This window comes from Oreochromis niloticus, linkage group LG10 (genome assembly GCF_001858045.2).
Source record: "Oreochromis niloticus isolate F11D_XX linkage group LG10, O_niloticus_UMD_NMBU, whole genome shotgun sequence".
Classification (NCBI taxonomy): Eukaryota; Metazoa; Chordata; class Actinopteri; order Cichliformes; family Cichlidae; genus Oreochromis; species Oreochromis niloticus.
The window spans coordinates 17,648,952-17,668,597 of record NC_031975.2 but is presented as its reverse complement, the minus strand read 5'-3'; the positions used below and the strand labels follow the sequence as shown (position 1 = coordinate 17,668,597).

Sequence of the window (19,646 nt, the reverse complement as noted above, 5' to 3'; positions counted from 1 at the left end):
ATCCATGTCTGATTTGAAAGTAGTGTACACTACATGAACTGGGATACGAAGGATATTTTCACAAGTATTGGTCACTGGAAATCTGCAGTTAGTGATGAACTCAAGGCTTGGCTTTGGAGAAAACCCAGGGCTGAAATGCTGTCACATCCAGTGCAGAAAACAAGAATATGTTCCAAAGAGACATCACTTTCAACTATAAGATTCTAACTAAGATTATTGGTATACTGATACATTAAAATACCAAAAGATTAATGCAAAATTAAAACATGCATATTTTGAAAATTAAGCTGTACTTTGGAAGTCACACATGAAGCTAATTAGCATTTAATCTATACAGTGAAACCATAATGTTGAAAAAAGAAGTTAGTGAAGACCACAACAATTTAAGCTTAGGTGGATGCAGAAATAGTCTATTATTTGTACTCAGTAAACAGGATTGGTAATAATGCATTTATCTACGCTTTTAATACACTGAAGTGAAACTGAAATCACATTTGGGTACAATGTTCCTTGTAAATTCAGCACTTGCGTCGGTACTTGGTATTCTATACCTACTGCACAATCCACTTTGTATTGTCTCTGTCCTGTCTTTGTTTATTGTACAGTTAGTATTGTACAGCTATGATTATAGTGTTGTATAGTTAGTAATTAGTACCTTTTTATCCCTTAATTTTACTCAAATTTAGCATGTTATTTATTTGTAATTTCTAGTATTACATCTCTCTGAGATATATCTTTTATATACTTATAAATGCACCATGGTTTCCAGTTTATTTAGACCTACTTTTAGATAGGAATATTTACCGCATTTGTCTGAATTCAACGTTTCTGTGAAATCCTGCCTGCTTGTATGGCTACTCAACAAAATGGTATAGTAAATATTAATATTATGTTTATGTATTATGTATTAAAACATAATACAAGTGACAATGTTTAAGGGAGTTTAAAATCCATCTTTGCCTTTCTCACTCTCATTTTATGAACATACATACATTTGCTGAAATGCTCATTACTTACTGATTCATTGTCCTCACGTAAAAAAAAAACCTTGTCAGGTCTGACATAAATTCACTTCTGATGACACAGTTTTTTCTTACAAGCTCTCCATTCAAAGTCTGTTTGGAAGTGAGTGATGGCTCAACTAGTTTGGTGTGGCATGCCAGCAAAATCTGTAGCCTAGGGGAGGAAGAAAACAGTGTATATGAAAGTTTTGTTAATGATAACAGACTACAATACAATACAGTACATTAAAAGGTTTAATTTTTGTTAACTCTAAAAGATATCAATCCAGTCCAATCTGATCAGTGCTCATAGATCCTTTTTGGAAATACCCAAAGCTGACCTTTAATAGTATAATAATCTAAGTAACAAAAAAAAATCTTTTTATGAAAAAGGATCTAAAGCTTACCTGCATCCTTCAACAACTTGCTGGAAGGCAGTCCTTATTGCCTGCATTACTTTGTCTGAGTCCCAATCACAGCTAAACTCCAGTGCAGATTTTATATGTCCATTTTCAAAAAGCCAAGCTTTTTTGTTACGCCTTGGCACATGTGCAGTTAGATGGTCCTGCAAGAGAATCACTTCTTTGGTGAATGACTGAGCCACAGAATGTGACCTGCTTAGCTGTGCTGGAAACCTAATAGAGGATAAAGGCAAAGTAAACATTTCTGCATGTAATATATTCACACTTGTCTGTTCAATGAAGTACATTTTATTAAAAAAAATACACCATGCTGTACACATGTCCAATTTGCATCAATAAACACCCTCTAGCCCCATGGTAGCTAGGATAGGCTCTTGGAATCCTGAATTGGATAAGTGGAAGAGAACGGATGGATGAATGGATGGGTAGATGATGTAAGATAGTGGGATGGGTGGGTGGAGAAACTTAACAATCACATAAAAATTTTCTTAAATTCACGAAGTACTTTTTGTTGCTTTAAAAAAAGTTTCATTAAATTATATACTGCCAAAAACTATGTATTGTAACAACTGAATTATGTGCTTTGCTTTTACACAACGTTTGCAGATTAAGTTTACGGGGCGTGAAATATTATAGAAATCGCATGTTTCCACAATTAAACAAATTAACTGTTGTGCACAGTTTAGTCTCCACAATCACACGCTGTGAGTCTATTGCACACTGTTTTTTACTGTGATATTTTTGTTTACTTAGCTTAGTCTAGCAATTGAAACCTGCCAATTACTAACCTTACACTAGTAATTTCAGTCCATTTAGTTCCGTTCTTACCTCTTCTGCCTTGGGCCCTTTCGAGTGAAAGGTCTAAGATTGTAGATGAGACCCGTTGTGGGGGACTCCTGTGATGTGGAAGGCACGTTCTCCATAACGTTAGCTGGATAACCAGGGGCTATCTGACCGGGGAGGTTCACTGCATTTGGTCTTCCACGTTGAAACAGTGAATAAATTTCTTCATCAGTAGTACGATGCGGTACACTGGTACTAATATTAGGTTGGCCAGAACATGCATTTGCCAGGGTGTTTATTAGCTCCCATTACTTAGAATTTGAGCCACAAGATTCCGTGCAGACTGGCTCATAGTGCCATTCCTCGCAGGTACAAACAAGGAAAACACTAGATGGCGCAAGCGCCTCCGTGACGTCAAGTTTCATTCTACATATTCAGAAGATCATTCTATATATTCAAGTTTCATTCAATATATTCAGAAGATCATTCTATATATTCAAGTTTCATTCAATATATTCAGAAGATCATTCTATATATTCAAGTTTCATTCTATATATTCAGAAGATCATTCTATATATTCAAGTTTCATTTTATATATTCAAGTTTCATTCAATATATTCAGAAGATCATTCTATATATTCAAGTTTCATTTTATATATTCAAGTTTAATTCTATATATTCAGAAGATCATTCTATATATTCAAGTTTCATTCAATATATTCAAGTTTCATTTTATATATTCAGAAAATCATTCTATATATATAATAATTTCCTAAACGGCATTCCATAATATATATATATATATATATATATATATATATATATATATATATATATATATATATATATATACATATATATATATATATATACATATATATATATACATATACATATATATATATATATATATATATATATATATATATATATATATATATATATATATATATATATATGTAATGTGTCAAGAGTCTGCTAAGAGAAACAAAAGGAAGTGTATTGGACAGTTTCAGACTCGGTCCAGCAGATGGCAGACATCTCTGCTCACTCAAACCAATTTTTTTTCCATTTGAATAATAAATAAGACTGAACAGTGAGTAATGTTTCATATATCGTAGAATAAACGTTAGGTGATTACACTCGTGGAAAATGAAGAGAAAAAAGAGGGGGCATTTCACAGTTAGGAGGAGGGTTTCCAAACACCTGTACTGTATTTCAGAATACTTTAAAGTCAGAACGGCGCCTAAACGTCAGTGTTGTGCGTCGCATCCTTTTTGTTAAGAGGTGCATTTTATTTACTAGCTGTCAGCGATAAAATAAAGTCAATATCAACAATGTTCTTCTGTTGCGTACGAGGGCGTTTTGGCAGAATTTTTGCGTTGGTTTTCTTCGTGCTTGCAGTTTTGGAGGCAACAGAGTTCGAGGGTCGACCCCAGAAGATGCGGGAGATTCGGGCAACCCTGGTTGATTTGGCCTGGAAGGGAAGGACCTACCTGGGCAGCCTGGTCGGGGAGCAGACGTATCTGTCAGTGGAGAAGGTAGCTGTTATCTATCTTAAAGAAAAACTCTGTCTCTCTCGCTATATATTTATTTATTTATATATTTATTAATTTAGAATAGTTTTGCTTTAGGCTATGATTCTGTATTGTTTTTTTTTTTTCCATTATAGTTGGCATTATTTTTGCTTTTAGTTCTTTATTCTGGGAACCATGTTTTGATTTGTCTCTGTGTTTGTTTATCTTTCTCTCTTCGTGTCTGTTCCCGTGTGCTGTTTCTTCCTGTAGTGATGGCCAGGTGAAGCCTTGTGAAACGTTGTGTCCTTCCATCAAATTGGTTCAGGAACAAAAACAAAAAAACAAACCTATAATGTCATTTAAGGTTTTTGTCTCTTGGCTGGTTTCACCATGGTAATAATTGTTACCAAGAATGGAAACAAAAAGACCTTAATTCGATTGTTTTTTAATCGTTTGATTCATTCATCCAGTTTATTTTGGATTAATACTGATAATAAAAGTTTATCAATGTCGACATTAAGCCCACACAGCCCACCCACTTTTTAAACAAATACACTGATAACACAACAGCAGCAGTGATGATAACGACACTGGCACAATTTAAAGTGGAGCCGGAGTCTGTTTACACACCGCAAAGAGGCGGAGCGGTTACCTCAGGTAAAGTGAAATAACGTGTTTCTAGCGTTCAAAGCAGCATTGCTGTTCTTGTAATCAACAAGATCTTCACTAGGAAAAAGCGAACTTTTTAGCTGCTCCGTCCTCCGCCGTTTGTTTTACACAACAAAAATCTGCAGTAGGCCTGACGAAGTTGTACTAAAACATGCAGATGAACCGTTAACTTAATCCGACAGCATGTCAGCGTGTTTTCATTAACATTAAGGGATGTTAATTTGTTTTAAAATTCCCCAAAGTGAAAGTATGGACCAATAATAGTGGTGTTTTGAATAGAAAAAGAAATAAAAAGGAAAAGCCCTGAAGAACAGTCTGTATGACTGTAGGACTGTTCTTCAGAGCTTTGCTTAATTTGCTTGATTTGCTTAATTTACCCATACCTATAAAAGATTTTAAAAATTTCTATTAATAAAAGAATTATAGTGGTTTACAAATGCATCTGCAGAACAGTATGATAACAATGAATTAAACCTTCACAAAAAAAAGACAATATCCAAACTATATCATAAGTGCAGTTGAATAATGGGGCAATGTAAATACTGGAAGAATGCCAGCAGGTTTTCTCAGGTTCAGGTTCAGCTACTTTCAGGTACTTCCTTGTAACAAGAGGCCATCATTCAGGTAGGGTTTTCTCACTTTGCTCTAACTCCTACTCCTTGCTCTGCCTATTTAGTTTGCCTGCAGTCATGTGACTCAGCGGCACTGAGCAGAGCCATGAAGGCAGTGAAAAGTGGAGAATTGTGTAGAAGTAATTTACAGTTGTAAATGAAACACTGCAAACATAATGTGTGCTGGAGAGAAAATTCTCTACTCTGGCAACATCACTTTTCCATTAGTACATATTCGGGTTGGCTCAACACGGTTTTTAGAAATTTCCATTCTTGTTTTATCAGTGTCTCAGTGGCAAAAAGCAGAGGCTAACTGTGATCCCAATGCTAATGCATGGTGTGCATATATAGATTCAATGACTATGGCTATTCCTAAATGGAATATCAATAATCTCTCTTCATAGATAACTATGTGTTTGTTTTGGCTCGCAGTTAGTGTATATATGTCTAACAAGATCACACTGACAATTCACATAAGTAGAGCAATGCTGATTCTTCTTCTTCTTTTTTTTCTTTTTACTTCTATTAACCCCTGTTTCCCCACCTTCCAGGATTTCTCTCAGGTTACAGGTGTGGTTGCTGAAAGTGTGGCTAATCATCTAAATGCAGTACTACAGTACATCTCACAATTCCTGCAGGCTAATGAAATTCAAGGTAAGGATGTTTTTTTTCTAATGGGCCAGTGACTAGAAAACTACATTGGAGTTTTAATTTTAGACATGCTGAAAAAGTGGCATTGTCCTTCACCTACCATTCTACACTCACCAGGCTCTGGGGAGCAGATGCTTTGATAGCACCAACAAAGCATAGGCTGTATGTAAAGATGGAAGACTTCTTCCTTCTGCACAAAAGGGTAATTTAAACATGGAAGAAATAGCACTGCTATTGTGACTAGGAATGGACCGATCCGATATTACGTATCGGTATCAGTCCGATACTGACCTAAATTACTGGATCGGATATCGGAGAGAAATAAAAAATGTAATCCGATCCATTAAATATCACAATAGCACAAATCTAGCGACATAGCGTAACCCAGCTCATAACCTTAGCATGTTGGCAGTGGCGTGTCTAGAAAATTTTTGTTGGGGGGGCCAGGTAGGGGCACAGATTTGGAGAAGGGTGGCAGATGTAATTGGCAGATAATGTTAAAAAAAAATCTACTAACAGTTAACCATCATTCAGTAACCCTGTAAACCTAATAACTGAATTTGCTTTTGACTCTTATTAGAATGAGGTTTTAACCACTACGGTGCAAAGTTTTTAGATACTGCGTTGATGAAGTACAAGAGATACAATTAGTGCTTTGTCAGTGTTTACTCAGCATTCAAGGACAGCAATATTTGCATAGTATTTTTACTGACATATAGGGCACATATGTTTTGGGCAAAAACATTTTTGAATATTAAAATACAAACATTTTTAACATACAATTGGCAAATTAGCCAATGCAAAACTTTATCTGCCTATTAAAAAAAGAAGATAATCTTCTCACAAACTGGTGTTTGATTTTGAAACAGGAAAAAAGTGGGGAAACAAATGAAAAGACTAACATTTGAATGAAACCTGAAAGCAAGTAAATACTTTCTATGCTGCCTTATGGTAAACTTTGGTAATATTGATGCATAAAGAACAACACTGGCTGATGATGAAATACAGTCAGCTGGCATGGTGACACTGCCAGTATTAACCTGCAGGGCTGGACTGGGACAAAAAAGACCGGCCCACCGGGTATTAAAGCCATAAAGCCTTTGAATGAAAACAAACGCTGTTGTGACAGTGATGTACACTGTCTTGTTGGTTTATGTATGATTTCTATCAATTTTACGTCAGATAAAAACTTTGTTCGCAAGATTCAGATAATTATTTAATAAAAGCTAGATATTTTAAATGAGAATAAGTAAGAAAAGTATTTCTTTGTGCCCCCCTTTCCTTGTTAATGCCCTACCTGGCCCCCTGGCATAACTTTGCTAGATCCGCCCCTGCACAGTTACCAGCTGTCAGCTACGTAGAAAAGGATCCTGGTGTTATTTGTCTCTCAGAAACAGTTCATAACTTCCCTTCAACTCATTCATGTCACCTAAAAGGTAAACCTGTTTCTCCATCACCTGTTCAGCTCTGATGAACTCCTGGTTTCATCTGCATGTTTCCCTCTCACCACATATCCAAACCAATATCATGACCAGCAGCTTTTACAGCTGTGGCTCCAGCAAACATCAGCTGATACTAGAAAGAAATATTAAATAAATTCTAACAACAGCTGATCAAGCTTAAACGTGCTGCTGTTGTTTAGCGCGACATCCGCTGGTTTCCTCTTTCTGGTGCAAAGTGGGCGATAAACAAACGAGAGAAAAGCCGATCAGCTGATCATTGATCAGTTTTATGATTGAAGTAGCAACAGGAGAGGGAGGGGGAGAGAATGAGAGAAGAAGAGGCAGCTGTGCAGCAAAGACACAGAATAACTCCAGCTTTGTGTCTTTTTCATTCTAGCTGAAGTCCGGGACAAACTGCGTCTCTTTTCACCTCAATACGAAACCTGTAATATTTTCTCTGAATGAGGGACCATTCCATTTTTAAGGAGCCATTGGCAACTCTACTAACTAACTTTATGAATAAAATAAAGTTCACCATCAGTAACATCATAGCACCCACCCAGCTGTATAGAAACTTTCGTCAGCACAACGAAAATAAACTCCACCTAAACTTGGTTTATATCTGACCCAGATAGACTGCAGGTCATAACTTCTTACCTGAAGTTCAGTTCACCTGACACTCGGACCAGCAGCCGCCTCGGGTCTCTCCTCCTCCTGCCTACCCTTCCCTCATCCACCTGCTAGCCGCCGTGGAAGCTCCGCCATGCTCGATGGCCAGTCCAACTATGTTAAACTGTTAATCTTTCGCCGAAAAACTGTTTTCTGTGGTGCTGTCTTTCGTGCTTAGCTCTCCTACCTTTGCTAACATGATGCTCATAGCGCAGAAGCCGATGCTGCATTCACATACACTCGGAAATCTGAATTTCACTGTGAAAACATAATCGTACATTTGATATTTCATTGGATTTAATTGTTTTGGCTTCGGGGTGGCACCTGGGGTGGCCAGTCTGGTTGGGGGGGTGGCCTGTGCCCCCCCAGGCCACCCCGCTGGACACGCCACAGCATGTTGGAGCATTAGTCACGTGATAGAGCGGCTGTGCGAGACCTCTCGGCGGTCTGGTTGAGCATTTGGAGCCTTGCTATAAACCGGCATTTCATCTCAGAGAAAAGTATCCCAGAGAGAAGTAAAGCAAGTGTGTAAGTTCATCTCTGAATGTTTGTAAAGCATTCCCACGTTAAGCTTAACAACCGATATGTGGAGCGAGTGCCTCTTCTCTCTCTCTCCCTCTTCTGCTGCTTCTTCAATCATGAAACTGATCAATGATCAGCTGATTGGCTTTTCTGTCCCGAGTCCGTCTCTCTTCTTTGTTTTTGGCCAACTTTGCACCAGAAAGAGGAAACCAGCGGATGAACAACAGCAGCACGTTTAAGCTTGATAAGCTGTTGTTAGAATTTATTTAATATTACTTTCTACACCAGGATCCTTTTCTATGTAGCTGACAGCTGGTAACTGTGCAGGGGCGGGTCTAGCAAAGTTTAGCCAGGGGGCAGGTAGGGCATTAACAGGCAAAGGGGGGCACAAATAAATGCTTTTCTTTCTTATTCTCATTTAAAATGTCTAGCTTTTAATAAATAATTATCTGAATCTTACACCCAAAGTTTTAATCTGATGTAAAATGTATAGAAGTCCATTACTGTAAATAGTAACTATTACAGTTTTTTTTAATTGGTTTGGCACTATTTTCATAACTAAAGTGTGCATTTTCAAATCTCTCAGTACAAAACTCACATTTGATCACATTTGTAACACCACTAGTCATTCTTTCAAATCAGATGTCATGATTTCATTGCATTTGCACATATTTACATTCCACGTAATCATTGTATCAGAACACATGATCACTGTGATATAGTTTGAGAACATTTGCTTTAATCACCCAAACAAAACAGTAAGCTCTTTTTTCAACTTAGTACTTTTACCAATCATTTCATTCAGGAGAAAATAATACAAGGTAAGCGATTCAAATTGTCCTTGGTGATGAATGAGTGTAACTGAACTGTAAAACTGTACACAGCAAATATTACACTTATGTTCAGACATAAAAAAAATTATATAACTATACATATACATATACATATACATACACACAGACACACACACACACACATGAAAAAGGGAGAAAAAAAACAAGTCATTTACATAAGCAAAATATATTTTTATTTTATTTTATTCTCATCACTTTTACACAATTAATCAAGCCGGTCATTAACATTGGGCCATAAATTTTCATCAACATCACAGTGGATGTCTTCGTTGTTCAGGCACCGTGGGAAAAATCTCCTGGCATGACGAATCCAGGCTTGACATTGCTCAGCAGTTATATCACCACAAGCTTCACACATGGCTTGAAGAAGGGAGACATGCTCATGGGGATGGCGATCATACACCTTCCACCTCCATGTAGAGAAGAATTCCTCAATTGGGTTGAGGAAAGGGGAATATGGTGGAAGATAGAGGGTCATGAAGCGAGGATGTGTTTGAAACCATTCCTGAACCAGCTGTGCATGGTGGAAGCTGACATTGTCCCACACAACAACATAGACGATGTCTTCTCCCTGACAGGCCTGCTCCAGTTCATTTAAAAAAAACTATCAGGTGTTCAGTGTTGTATGACCCTAGAACTGGTCTACAGCCTACCACACCATCTTCAGATATAGCTGCACACATTGAGATGTTTCCCCCACGTTGTCCAGGGACTTGGATGGTAGCCCTTTGTCCAATAAGGTTACGTCCTCTGCGTCTAGTTTTTGCCAGATTGAAACCGGCCTCATCAACGAAAATATACTTGTGATGATTCACAGCAGCGTCCAGCTCCATCACCCTCTAAAATGATAATTTAGTTAGTTTTTTTTTACAACTAATAGTTGTCAGTACTGTTACAGTAATTGCATGCCAGTTTAGTGTTGTACCTGAATATATTCTGAACGCAGTTGTTTCACCCGGACATTGTTCCTCTCAAAAGGAACCAAGTAAATTTGTTTCATGGAAACTTGGTGCTTCTTCAAAAGCCGGGCAATCGTTGGAAGGCTAATTGATGGCACATTGGCAAAGGTGTCATTGCTGTTCTCAATAGCCTGTTTGATTTCAGACAGCCGTATGTCATTCCTTGCCCTGACCATTTCCACCACAGCCAACTCCTGCTGGTCAGTCAAAACACGTGGGCGACCACCACCAGGTTGTCTCCTGTTAATTCTGAGGACAATCATATACTGTCAATATTGAAGTATTACCAATCACATTACTGTAAACTGACAATTACATGTTGTTCATCTATACAATAGGGTACTATTTTTTAGAAGTGAAGTTGCTATAGCAGACATACCGGTTTTCTTGGCGAAAAGTTTGGATGATAGAGCTGACAGTTGACCTTTGTAAATTAGGCTGTACCAACCTGGCAGCCTCAGCCATGGTAAAGCCTCTGTTAACCACATGGTCAACAATGATGGCCCGGACTTCATTAGAGATGATGGTGCGTTGAGCACCACCACCTCTTCCTCTTTGTCTGTGCCCACCTCTCTGTCGAGGAGCACCACCACCTCTTCCTCTTTGTCTGTGCCCACCTCTCTGTCGAGGAGCACCACCACCTCTTCGATGAAGGTTTCCTCTCCCTACGAGTCTATCCTGCTCCATATTTGAACAGTGCAAAGTCTCAAACACAGTTCTACTTATATGGTAACTAATTGTGATCATCAGGGGGAAACAATTAGCAATTAGTATTTCTAGATTGAAAGCTCTTGCAGCAATGTGTAACTTACAAATGACCAGACAACAATCAGTCAAGTTGAAAATCCATGGACATAATGAATGATTCATTGATTAAACATTAAGATCAGTTGAATTGAATGACAGACAAATGTATTAAACTGAATGATAAGAGATGCAAATCAAAAATTTTATAGGGATAACATTATGAAAGGCAGTAACTGTGAACGAAACATTTATTTAGATGAAACACTTATTTTGTGTAGTGAAAAGGATATTTTGCCATTATGTGTATTGTACTAACACAATTGGAAATATGCTGAAATGTTTGAAAAAGGTGCACTTTTGATGATCTGTTGCGATATAAGTACGAAGAGTTTTGAAAATGTACCAATTGCTTGTGGAAACTGCGCCAAACCAATTAAAAAAAACTGTAAGTCTAATATACACCCTGGTAAGCTATAGTACTTTTTCCTTTGGGAAGATACCATCTGTGCAGTCTGCAATTCTGTTGAAGAAAGATGTTGAATCTATTTAATTATTGTGGAAAAATAATTGATGTCTGTGCATTTGTTTTACACATGTATTAAATTAAAGTCGATCACATCGATTAAGCATCACGAGGTGGAGGGTGGGGGGTGGTTCCCTTTTTTTTTTTTGCTGGGAGTTGGCAACCGTATTAGTTAGGTTGTTTAATATTTCTGCTAAGTACTCTTTAAAATACCAGAATAGGAAGGATGGTGTAGGTTTAAGTTTATTAGATTGATCAGTGTTGCTGAACTATGAAATATTTTGGGTGCAGTGTATTTTTTACATCCAGGTGTAACAGAATAGCTTTAGTGTTTTTTTGTCTTTTAAACTTGAGCATGAACTTATACAAAATGCAGCAAGATATTAAAAAAACTGTTTTATTGATTAAAAAATACAATATATCGGATTCATATCGGTATCGGCAGATATCCAAATTTATGATATCGGTATCGGTATTGGACATAAAAAAGTGGTATCGTGCCATCTCTAATTGTGACTGGCAAAGCAAGGATTGTGTACCTGCAGCCTTTGACATATACATAGGCCTGCTGCTGCAGTATTGAATTTTCCTTGCTGTTTTGGAGCCTTACTTTTTTAGATAAGAAATGATTAATAAATGCTTGGTTCCTAACTAGCTACAGTGCTGCGCAAAAGTCTCGAGCAATATCACATTTCTTTATTTTTTTGCTAAGAAAATGGAACATGGGTTATGGAATTTTTTGAAATTTGCAAACCTGCATGAACATACAATATATAGGGGACCAACAGAGACTGCACAATTCCAACAAGCTTGAAAGTCAATATTTGGGCCCAGCCAATATGTATTAATCAATTTTCGCTTTTGTTGGATATATTGGTATCAGTATTTATAATGCAGATATTGCTGACTGATAGTAGGTGGTCAAGCAGGTGATGAGGAAAGTGAGGGTTGAGAGGCTGAGAACACACACTGAACGAGTGTTTATGATGACACTAGATGATACAGTGGGATGCAAAAGTTTGGGCAACCTTGTTAATAGTCATTATTTTCCTGTATAATTCGTTGGTTGTTACAATAAAAAATGTCAGTTAAATATATCATATAGGAGACACACACAGTGATATTTGAGAAGTGAAATGAAGTTGATTGGATTTACAGAAAGTGTGCAATAATTGTTTAAACAAAATCAGGCAGGTGCATAAATTTCGGCACTGTTGTCAATTTATTGATTCCAAAACCTTTAGAACTAATTATTGGAACTCAAATTGGCTTGGTAAGCTCAGTGACCCCTGACCTACATACACAGGTGAATCCAATAATGAGAAAGAGTATTTAAGGGGGTCAGTTGTAAGTTTCCCTCCTCTTTTAATTTTCTCTGAAGAGTAGCAACATGGGGGTCTCAAAACAACTCTCAAATGACCTGAAGACAAAGATAGTTCACTATCATGGTTTAGGGGAAGGATACAGAAAGCTGTCTCAGAGATTTAAGCTGTCTGTTTCCACAGTTAGGAACATATTGAGAAAATGGAAGACCACAGGCTCAGTTCAAGTTAAGGCTCAAAGGTGGCAGACCAAGAAAAATCTCGGATAGACAGAAGTGACGAATGGTGAGAACAGTCAGAGTCAACCCACAGACCAGCACCAAAGACCTGCAACATCATCTTGCAGCAGATGGAGTCACTGTCCATCGTTCAACCATTCGGCGCACTTTACACAAGGAGATGCTGTATGTGAGAGTGATGCAGAGGAAGCCTTTTCTCCGCCCACAGCACAAACAGAGCTGCTTGAGGTATGCTAAAGCACATTTGAACAAGCCAGCTTCATTCTGGAATAAGGTGCTGTGGACTGATGAAACTAAAATTGAGTTATTTGGGCATAACAAGGGGCGTTATGCATGGTGGAAAAAGAACACAGCATTCCAAGAAAAACACCTGCTACCTACAGTAAAATATGGTGGTGGTTCCATCATGCTGTGTGGCTTTGTCGCCAGTGCAGGGACTGGGAATCTTGTCAAAGTTGAGGGACACATGGATTCCACTCAGTATCAGCAGATTCTGGAGACCAATGTCCAGGAATCAGTGACAAAGCTGAAGCTGCGCCGGGGCTGGATCTTTCAACAAGACGATGACCCGAAACACTGCTCAAAATCCACTAAAGCATTCATGCAGAGGAACAAGTACAACGTTCTGGAATGGCCATCTCAGTCCCCAGACCTGAATATTATTGAAAATCTGTGATGTGAGTTAAAGAGAGCTGTCCATGCTCGGAAGCCATCAAATCTGAATGAACTAGAGATGTTTTGTAAAGAGGAATGGTCCAAAATACCTTCAACTGCAATCCAGACTCTCATTGGAACCTACAGGAAACGTTTAGAGGCTGTGATTTCTGCAAAAGGCGGATCTACTAAATATTGATTTCATTTCTTTTTTTGTGGTGCCCAAATTTATGCACCTGCCTGATTTTGTTTAAACGGTTATTGCACACTTTCTGTAAATCCAATAAACTTCATTTCACTTCTCAAATATCACTGTGTGTGTCTCCTATATAATATATTTAACTGACATTTTTTTATTGTAACAACCAACGATTTATACAGGAAAATAATGACTATTAACAAGGTTGCCCAAACTTTTGCATCCCACTGTATATATGATCTCTCATTCTGATAATTTGGGCCCTGTTACTCAGGAAACCCAGTATCCCAATGCACAGCGAATTGACTGAGCCCAGATTGTTCAGTTTTTGAACCAGTTTGTGAGGCACAGGTTTATTGAAAGTTGAGCTCCAATCTACAAACAACATTCTCACTTGGATGTTTTCCTGGTCTAGTTTTGTAAGAGCTGATGGAGAGCTGTTTGACTACATCCTGTGTCAATCTGTATGCTCAATATTCAAACTGGTGCGGGTGAACGTCAGCAGGGGGTGAGGATCTAAGAATGAGTCTCAAAACAAATCATAAGCAAACAACAAAATAAGTAATATTAAATATAGAAACTCAACAATAGTGTTCTGTTCAATGTAAAACTAAAGAAAAATCTTGGTGTTTGTGTTTCACGCCACCTGCTGATCGGACCTACCAGACTTGCATTCAGATGATTATTCCCAGTAAATAATTGATTCAATTCAAATCATAGTGCGATGTGCTTTATAGGAAAGCTGTTAATAAACACACAATAAAGGATTGTTATATTAAATGTCATTGCTTGTGTTTGTTGTCCACAGTTGATCTCCCCATCAGCAAAGTCACCCCAGAAGGACTGATCTTTATTGCACAGTGGCTTCTCAAGGTTCTTTTTTGGTACTGCTTAATTTCTTATGCCTTCCAGTTGATTGGTTGGTTGCTCGTACGGCTGCTGAGACTCATGCTAAAGCTGCTGAGAGTCATGGTGGCTTGCTTGCTTCCAGGCTGGTCGGGAAAATTGTTGGCCTGGAGGAGCAAGTTGAAATCCTGGCCAAACTTGAAGGGGGGAATAAAATTGAAAAGAAAAGAAGAGCAGCCAAAAAAATTGAAAGATTGAAATCCCCCAGCTTATCTTTACCCAAAAGTTGAATAGAAGGACTCAACATTCGGCCTTTGTAATGGAAAAGTGTTAAAACTGAGTTTATTTACTTGTGTTTTTGCTAATAGTTAATCATGCTTAATTCTAATCATAGTATAATAAAGGATAAATCTAATCAATATGATGAGTAAGATTATGTTGTTTGAGTAATGAAATAATTTTGATGCCTTGCTTTTTCACCTAGATTGTGGGAGCATTGTTATGACTAAAGTGCATCCTTGGCTCTTTCTTTGTGAGTGTGTAAGATTGTAAAAGACAGAGTCATAACACAGTCATAAGGAGAAATAGTATGTTTATATGTGACTGAGCTAATGAGAAATCATGTTGAAATAAAACAGCATATAAACTGAATGAGACATGATGAAGAACATATTCATGTGTGGCTGAGCTACAGCATATAAATGTACAGTGAAATACAGTATATGTATGAGAAAATGTAACTATTTTAATGAATGATTGAAATTTTCTTTAGTTAATCTGTCTGAAAGGTTATAGAGAGAACAAGAGGGTGTGGCTTAACTTTGGGACAATGTGAATGTCATGTGGGCTGATGGTGATGTTAAAGAGGGGAAGCAGAGATGAGAATAACATGTCTAAAAATGCAGATGGAATAAGTTGTTTTTTGTTGGAGAGTGTTGTTGAGTGGAGAATTAGAAGACCTTGGAATTCACAGTTAGGATTTTCTGCAAGAAACCCAGAAGATTTAACCTTCTTTTTCCAAACCACCATGGATTATAAATTGGATTGACTATTTTGGGGATTTACTCTGCTCACTGCCACCATGTTGGTTTGAACGTCGAGGAAGTTTTGGGAACTTTGTACAGAGTTCTCTCTCTTTGAATGTGCGTCATTCTGCATGGTGAGGAAGAGACTCCATCTGCTGCTAAGGTGTTCTCTCTCTTCTTTTCTTTAACAACATCAAGATCAGTAGTAGATATTTAGCAACATTTTAGACTTGATTATTTTTAATTTTTATAATCTTTTATACATTTTAAGATGATTAAGATGTTTTCATTGTTATTATCTTGTTGAGCTGTTTGTTTTACTCCAGCTAAAGTTGCTTAATTAAAATAGCTTATCTGCGATTAAAGTTAATTTTATGAACATTCCCTTTTTTGGGTTCTTTTTTAAAAGTAAAGGTAAATCTTGTGAATGAGTACTAACATCATTTCAGGGTTCTGGGGCCTATTTTCCTGGCCACAAAAGTAAAACTTAGCAAACCATAGATCCTTCGGGGGGAGCTAATGTTAATGGATGTGGCTGCTGATTAAATCGTACTGACAGTTGCTAGTGTTGTTGCATCATCTAGCAGACAGGGAGGTAGACATTTAGGCAATCTGACATTTACAGTTTCACGGTTTGCCAGGGCAAGCCGTGTGGGGTGTGAAAATTAGGACCAAAGATGCAGGCACTGACATTGATGAGATGAGTGAGCTTTTATTTAGGAGTGAAGAAACTACAGACAAAAGTGGAGATGGTGAGAAAAGGAACTAAGAAATAACCTAAACTGGAAAAACCTAACAAATGAAACTGAAGCCAAAACTCACGGGACATGCAGAGGAACACAGGAAGGAACACCGAGGAAACAGGGAGACTCGGGGAGACAATACAGACGAACCAGCAACAAGCAGAAGGAAACAACACACACTAACATAAGACACGGACCTTCAAAATAAAACAGGAAACTGAACACACATGCAAAGACACAGACTCAGAGACACGGACTTTATACAGAGACCTGACTACACTGGAACAGAGGGAACACACAGGCAGGGTAGACTAGGCACAGAACAGAGGGAGCACAGAGTAACATGAGGGGGCAAAGGGACCAAAACCTAGGACCTAGAATTTCAAAACTAAAACACCGACAGCAATAATGTGGCAAATAAATAACAAATAATTCAACTCACTGGACCACAGACCCCGGGCCATGACACAGAGAAAGTAAAATTAAAATGAATCAAGCCCTACTTCGATGGGATTAACATTTGCTGGGGAGCATGAGGAATCAGATATTCATATTTTTTCCATGGTAATTTACTACATTATTCCAGAATCTATCTATCTATATATATATATATATATATATATATATATATATATAGATAGATAGATAGATAGATAGATAGAGAGAAAGAGATAGAGATCGATCGAGAGAGAGAGCGAGAGAGAGAGATCTAGAGAGAGAGAGAGAGAGAGAGATATCTAGATCCTATTCATGTAGCCCCTTCCGCCAGGGTTACTTGCGTAGTAGCATTCAGGTACTGAATGGAGGCTGGGGTCTATCACACCAGGCAAGACCCCAGGTGCAGGCTGTGTAAAGATGCCCCAGAGACAATCCAGCACATAACAGCAGGGTGCAAGATGCTAGCAGGCAAGGCATACATGGAACGCCATAACCAAGTGGCCGGCATAGTGTACAGGAACATCTGTGCCGAGTATAACCTGGAAGTCCCGAGATCAAAATGGGAGATGCCCCCAAGGGTGATGGAGAATGACCGAGCTAAGATCCTGTGGGACTTCCAGATACAGACGGACAAAATGGTGGTGGCTAACCAACCGGACATAGTGGTGGTAGACAAACAGAAGAAGACGGCTGTAGTGATCGATGTAGCGGTTCCGAATGACAGCAATATCAGGAAGAAGGAACATGAGAAGCTGGAGAAATACCAAGGGCTCAGAGAAGAGCTGGAGAGGATGTGGAGGGTGAAGGTAACGGTGGTCCCCGTGGTAATCGGAGCACTAGGTGCGGTGACTCCCAACAGTGCCATAGCTCCGCAAACGCACATAACGCACACTGCGTAGGGCACCAAATGGCCGGTAGGGCACCAAAAAAATCAGGGTCGTAAAAAAAAAAAAAGTAAACCATATTAATACTATAAATATCACATGCATTAATATGGTTAAACAATACAAAAGCAACATAAAACAATTTTCCCGAGAAAAGGGGTGAATCTGCTTTGTGCCCTGTCTCCAGTCTCCTCCTGGTGCCCCCCCCACTCCCAGTGGTCTGTTCTATAATGCCTCAATTCGGTATTGGTAAACACCTGTTTGAACATGGCCTCGAAACGGCAACAGGAGTCGGGAGCGGAGAAAAGAAAGAAGAAGAGGAAGCGTGATGAAACTCAGGCGTCGCTTGCCGGTAAGGCAATGTTTAAATAATAATAATAAAAAAAGTTCATTATTGTAGCCCTTGCTTGCACGCTCATGTCCGTCAACTCTGTGATAGCTCCTGTTAGCAGTGTTCATACTGTGTTAACAAATGTTGCAAATGATTGATGTTGGGTAGTTTGTTTACGTTGTGGATATGAATATAGAATGGACTACTAGGCGAGTGGCTCCAGCAGATCCCGGGAACAACATCGGAGATCTCTGTCCAGAAGAGCGCAGTCCTGGGAACAGCTAAGATACTGCGCAGGACCCTGAAGCTCCCAGGCCTCTGGTAGAGGACCCGAGCTTGAAGGATAAACCGCCCGCAGGGGCGTGCTGGGTGTTTTTTTTTTATATATATATATGTGTGTGTGTGTATATATCTATATATAAGAATAAGAATAAGAACAACTTTATTTATCCCGAGGGAAATTCTTTTGTCATGTACATGCTCAAAGCAGCAGGAGAGACAGAGGAAAAGATGAATAAGATATACAATATATACAATAAGAATAGTAGTGTACAGTAGTAATATATATATATATATATATATATATATATATATATACATATATATATGTATACGTCTCATCACACATTTCAACTTAGCAATTCTTCACAGCAGACACAAGAATGATTTCCAAGACAGAAAAAGGTAAACTTGAGATAAAAGCACCGCATGAGGAGCCAGTCGTTGCACCACCACACTTAGTGGAATGATCTGGCATCAACTGAGGGGAATTTTAAAGCCTTAAATAATGCTCCCAGTAAAAATCCAGCCCCTGAAACACAAAGCTAAAAACAACCCATTCACACCCACATATTTCTTTGCACTGCCTCTATGCACTTTGCAACTATTTTGTTCTCCAGTGTGTGGCACTCCTGGCAATTTTATGACTCTTGCACGACAATTTCTTTAGTTTTGTCTGATAAATAGTGAACTACAACAACTATTTCAACAAGGTTTATCAACTTATTTGTTCTGAAAGATGACCACTTCTATGAAATTGCAAACTGCAGCTCAGCCTGTTGAGACATGAATGTCTGCACTGCGACACTCCTCCACTCATAGCACTGCTCTGCATTAAAATATTAACTTTCATTGCATAAAATATTATTCAAAGCTAGAGCTAGATCCCCTTTATCATCCCGTTTAATTTATGTCCATAATTGCACTAATGTGACAACACAATGGGGGCCAATTAGATTAAAGGGGTGGTGCTGACCCCCCCAGTCCCCCTTTATCCCCCTCCTGATCCTGTTGTTGTGAATCTGTTTCATGGATTATGGCCAAAAGTTCCCTGCATAGATACTGATTTTGTTTCCTACGACAAATAGTACAGCCTAGCCTTGCTCAAAGCCTCACTCAAAGAGTTATTTTGGTGCACTTGGGCTTTGTTTTCTACGGGTTTTTGCTTTGCTGCATGATCATCAGACAAGCAATCATCTTTGGGCCAATCGATCTTGTAACATCAGATCTCACAATGGCCATGCTGAGTATTTATGACTTGGTGATCTTTCTGAAGAAAAGCTCAAACGGAATCAAAAGCAATCTGATACGTGAGA

At 38.4% G+C, this 19,646-nt stretch overlaps 2 protein-coding genes across 3 annotated transcripts; one reads left to right on the top strand and one right to left on the bottom strand.

Moving 5' to 3' along the window:
* Positions 1–3,219: 3,219 nt before the first annotated feature.
* Positions 3,220–15,879, top strand: LOC109203902 (uncharacterized). Its single transcript, XM_019363946.2, has 3 exons — positions 3,220–3,747; positions 5,555–5,657; positions 14,593–15,879. The coding sequence occupies exons 1-3, from the start codon at positions 3,544–3,546 to the stop codon at positions 14,886–14,888; spliced, it is 603 nt and encodes a 200-aa protein (XP_019219491.1). The 5' UTR covers positions 3,220–3,543; the 3' UTR covers positions 14,889–15,879.
* Positions 9,288–11,289, bottom strand: LOC109203901 (uncharacterized). 2 transcript variants are annotated; one of them, XM_019363944.2, is made up of 4 exons: positions 10,742–11,289; positions 10,480–10,693; positions 10,067–10,349; positions 9,288–9,980 (listed from the first exon to the last, which is right to left on the bottom strand). In XM_019363944.2, the coding sequence occupies exons 1-4, from the start codon at positions 10,968–10,970 to the stop codon at positions 9,732–9,734; spliced, it is 975 nt and encodes a 324-aa protein (XP_019219489.1). In that variant the 5' UTR covers positions 10,971–11,289; the 3' UTR covers positions 9,288–9,731. The 2 variants fall into 2 exon arrangements, with proteins under 2 accessions (XP_019219489.1, XP_019219490.1); XM_019363945.2 differs by having other exon boundaries at positions 10,480–10,645.
* Positions 15,880–19,646: the final 3,767 nt, after the last annotated feature.